Below are 2,845 nucleotides of genomic sequence, written 5' to 3' on the forward strand. Positions count from 1 at the left end.
CACTTTGTAAAAGTGCGCCGGCTAGGCCTATTGAACTTGCGTCCGTATGTATTTGGTGCTCCGCAGTGTTTCTATAACCCACTATTACTGGACTTGTAGTAAGCCTGGTTTTTAGTGTTTGAAAAGCCTCATTTTGCTCGTCCTTCCACTGGAACTGTATATCCTTTTTTAATAAATTTCGTAACGGTTCGGATATCAAAGCGTAGCCTGGTACGAATTTTCGGAAATACCCGCTCAACCCTAAGAATTGTCGTACTTCTCGCACATTTGATGGTGTCGGGAATTCTAAGATTGCGTTTGTCTTCGCTGTACCCGGGTTCATACTACCACTATGAATTTTATGTCCCAAGAACTCAATGGTTTGTTTTAAAAACTCGCATTTTCTGACGTTGACCGTTATGTTTAGTTCACGTAATATATTGAAGACACGTCGTAATTTCTCGAACATTTCGTTAATTTCGTTGCTACCGACAACAATGTCATCCATATAGTGAATGATGTCGCCCTCTTGAGTTCTCTCCCTTATCAATGCCATCAATCGTTGAAAAACCGCTGGCGCGTTTTTGAGTCCAAACGGCATCCGTTTAAACTCATACATTCCGTCGGGCGTCACAAAGGCGGTAAACTTCTGGCTGCTTTCTTCTATCGGTATTTGATAGTATCCGCTGTTCAAATCCAAGACCGAGAAGTAGGTAAATTTCATCACTTCCTGTAAACGCTCCTCGATGTTTGGAGTGGGGAAAATCTCATTAACCGTAATTTGGTTTAAACGTCGATAGTCAATGCATAAACGATCGTCACCGTTTTTCTTTTTTACGAGTACGATGGGACTTGCATATTCCGACGTTGATTTTATGATAATATCGTTCGTTAAAAGTTCATTTATTAATTGTCTTACCGATTCTTTTTTCATCTCAGGAAGTCGATACGGTTTCGTTACAATTGGCTCATTTGTTAATAATTTAATTTTCATTCGCACGGCACTCGTTAACCCGATTTCACTTAGTTCTTTGCCAAAAACATCACGATATTCGTCAATCAGTTTGAATAAACGGGATTGTGTTGTTTTATCGATTTCACCGTATTTAATCTCCGTTATTTTGTTACACGGTAACTCATTCATTTCAGTATTATCTACACTTAAATATTCAAAGCGCTGACCGTTTTCTTTACAAATGAGGCGTACACTATTGTTTGCGAAAATGTCATTACCGATTATTACGTCTGTTGAAAATGTGTCGTCATCCGCAACGTACAAATCAACCGAAAGTTCTACTTCATCAACAGTAATTTCAACGTTTATCATTTCATTAAGAACACGAGTACCGCCACCTACTCCATTAATGCGTACACTACACGTTTTTCTATCGTTATCGATTTTAGCAGCTCTCGATTTTTTAATCATACTGCATTCACTGCCAGTGTCGATTAATGCACACATTTCTACTCCGTTGACTCTCACTTTTTTATCAGCACAATATTTCCTCACGCTATTCGTATTTCGCACGTCGGACTTGCCACAATTTTCGGGGGAACCCCTCGGATGAACTCTCTGGCAATCTTTACATCTTTTACGTCGCTGTGGTTTAGGGCATGCACTGGATATATGGCCTGGCTCTGAACAATTAAAACACACGATTGATTTGCGTTCGGTTTTTGGCTTGGCTCCGCTGTCTGGTGTTTTGTTCACGTTTTTATTGTTGTTATCCATGCGTTTTGGTGCCGTCATTGTTCTACTGCTGGATGGACCTGCTATGTTCGTAAAATATTCATCTAAGGCTTCGCGCATTTCTTTCATTGATTTGAACCGAACTGTAGCAATCGCTACCTGCAACTCACGATGCTTCAGCCCCTCTCGAGTGTACTTGATGATAGCAGACTCACTCAAACCATGTCGTCTTCCTAAGGCGCTCATTCTGAAACAGTATTCGTTTATGGACTCTTCATTTTTCCGCGTAGCGTTCGACATCTTAAAGTGTATGTCAGCCTCATCTGGGACAGTACTAAACTCCTGTTTTAATGCGGTTGCAAAATCAGGCCATGTTACAAAGAGGTCTGCCGATGCGTCCAGCCATAACCTAGCGGGACCTTTCAACTTACTGTATATCGCCAGCATCAAACATCGTTCATCCCAATCATACGCGCGCATAGACTTCTCAACTCTATCAATGAATTGTTCAACACTAAATATTGAATCCTTTGTTGGGTCGTATTCTGGGAGGGTATCGGATATTTCCTTTACGCTGTATACATTTCGTTGACGAGACTCTCGATTTGATACTGGTGATCTCGATTGATGTTCATGGACCTCGTTCCGTGTTTCCGATGAGGTCGAGGGTTGAGCGTTCTGATTTGTTTGTCGTTGTACGATAGTCATTACGTTTTCTATCATACTGCGTAAATCGTCGATTTGTGCTCGCATACTTTCGTCTGACCGTGACTCATCTAACTCAATTTCTTCGGTACCTTCAGCTGCTATAAGGCGTTCTATTAATTCGGCTTTGCTACCATTCGTTGACAAATCTCGTTCTCGCAGAAGATCTCTAAGATCAATAACCTTTAAGTCTGATATTAGTGGCATATCTACAGATGTGTTGACGATTAATTGCGTTAGACAGTTTTTTTAATTCGAACTATTATTAACCGTTTAATCAACACTCAATACGTTAACGTGAGAGAAATATTAATTATTACACGTTCAATTAATATTTAAATCGTTATTTATTTCGTTCGCATTTACGTTGTTTGGTGACACTGTTCAACTTACATTAGCCTTTGTTTTGATTATCGGTTTTCGTTAAATGTTATTCAAAATTGTTTTTAGTTATACTCTTGTTTTTTTGTT

The 2,845-nt window shown here is 39.7% G+C and overlaps 1 protein-coding gene across 1 annotated transcript; it reads right to left on the reverse strand.

Annotated features, from left to right (window-relative positions):
* Window positions 1-323: 323 nt before the first annotated feature.
* LOC135950374 (uncharacterized) lies at window positions 324-2,581 on the reverse strand. The gene is made up of 2 exons (XM_065499921.1): window positions 389-2,581; window positions 324-329 (listed from the first exon to the last, which is right to left on the reverse strand). The coding sequence occupies exons 1-2, from the start codon at window positions 2,579-2,581 to the stop codon at window positions 324-326; spliced, it is 2,199 nt and encodes a 732-aa protein (XP_065355993.1).
* Window positions 2,582-2,845: the final 264 nt, after the last annotated feature.

This window comes from Calliphora vicina, chromosome 2 (genome assembly GCF_958450345.1).
Source record: "Calliphora vicina chromosome 2, idCalVici1.1, whole genome shotgun sequence".
NCBI classification, from domain to species: domain Eukaryota; kingdom Metazoa; phylum Arthropoda; class Insecta; order Diptera; family Calliphoridae; genus Calliphora; species Calliphora vicina.

Coding starts and splice junctions, on each gene's coding strand:
- LOC135950374 (XM_065499921.1), bottom strand. CDS start 2,581: ATGCCACTAATATCAGACTTAAAGGTTATTGATCTTAGAGATCTTCTG.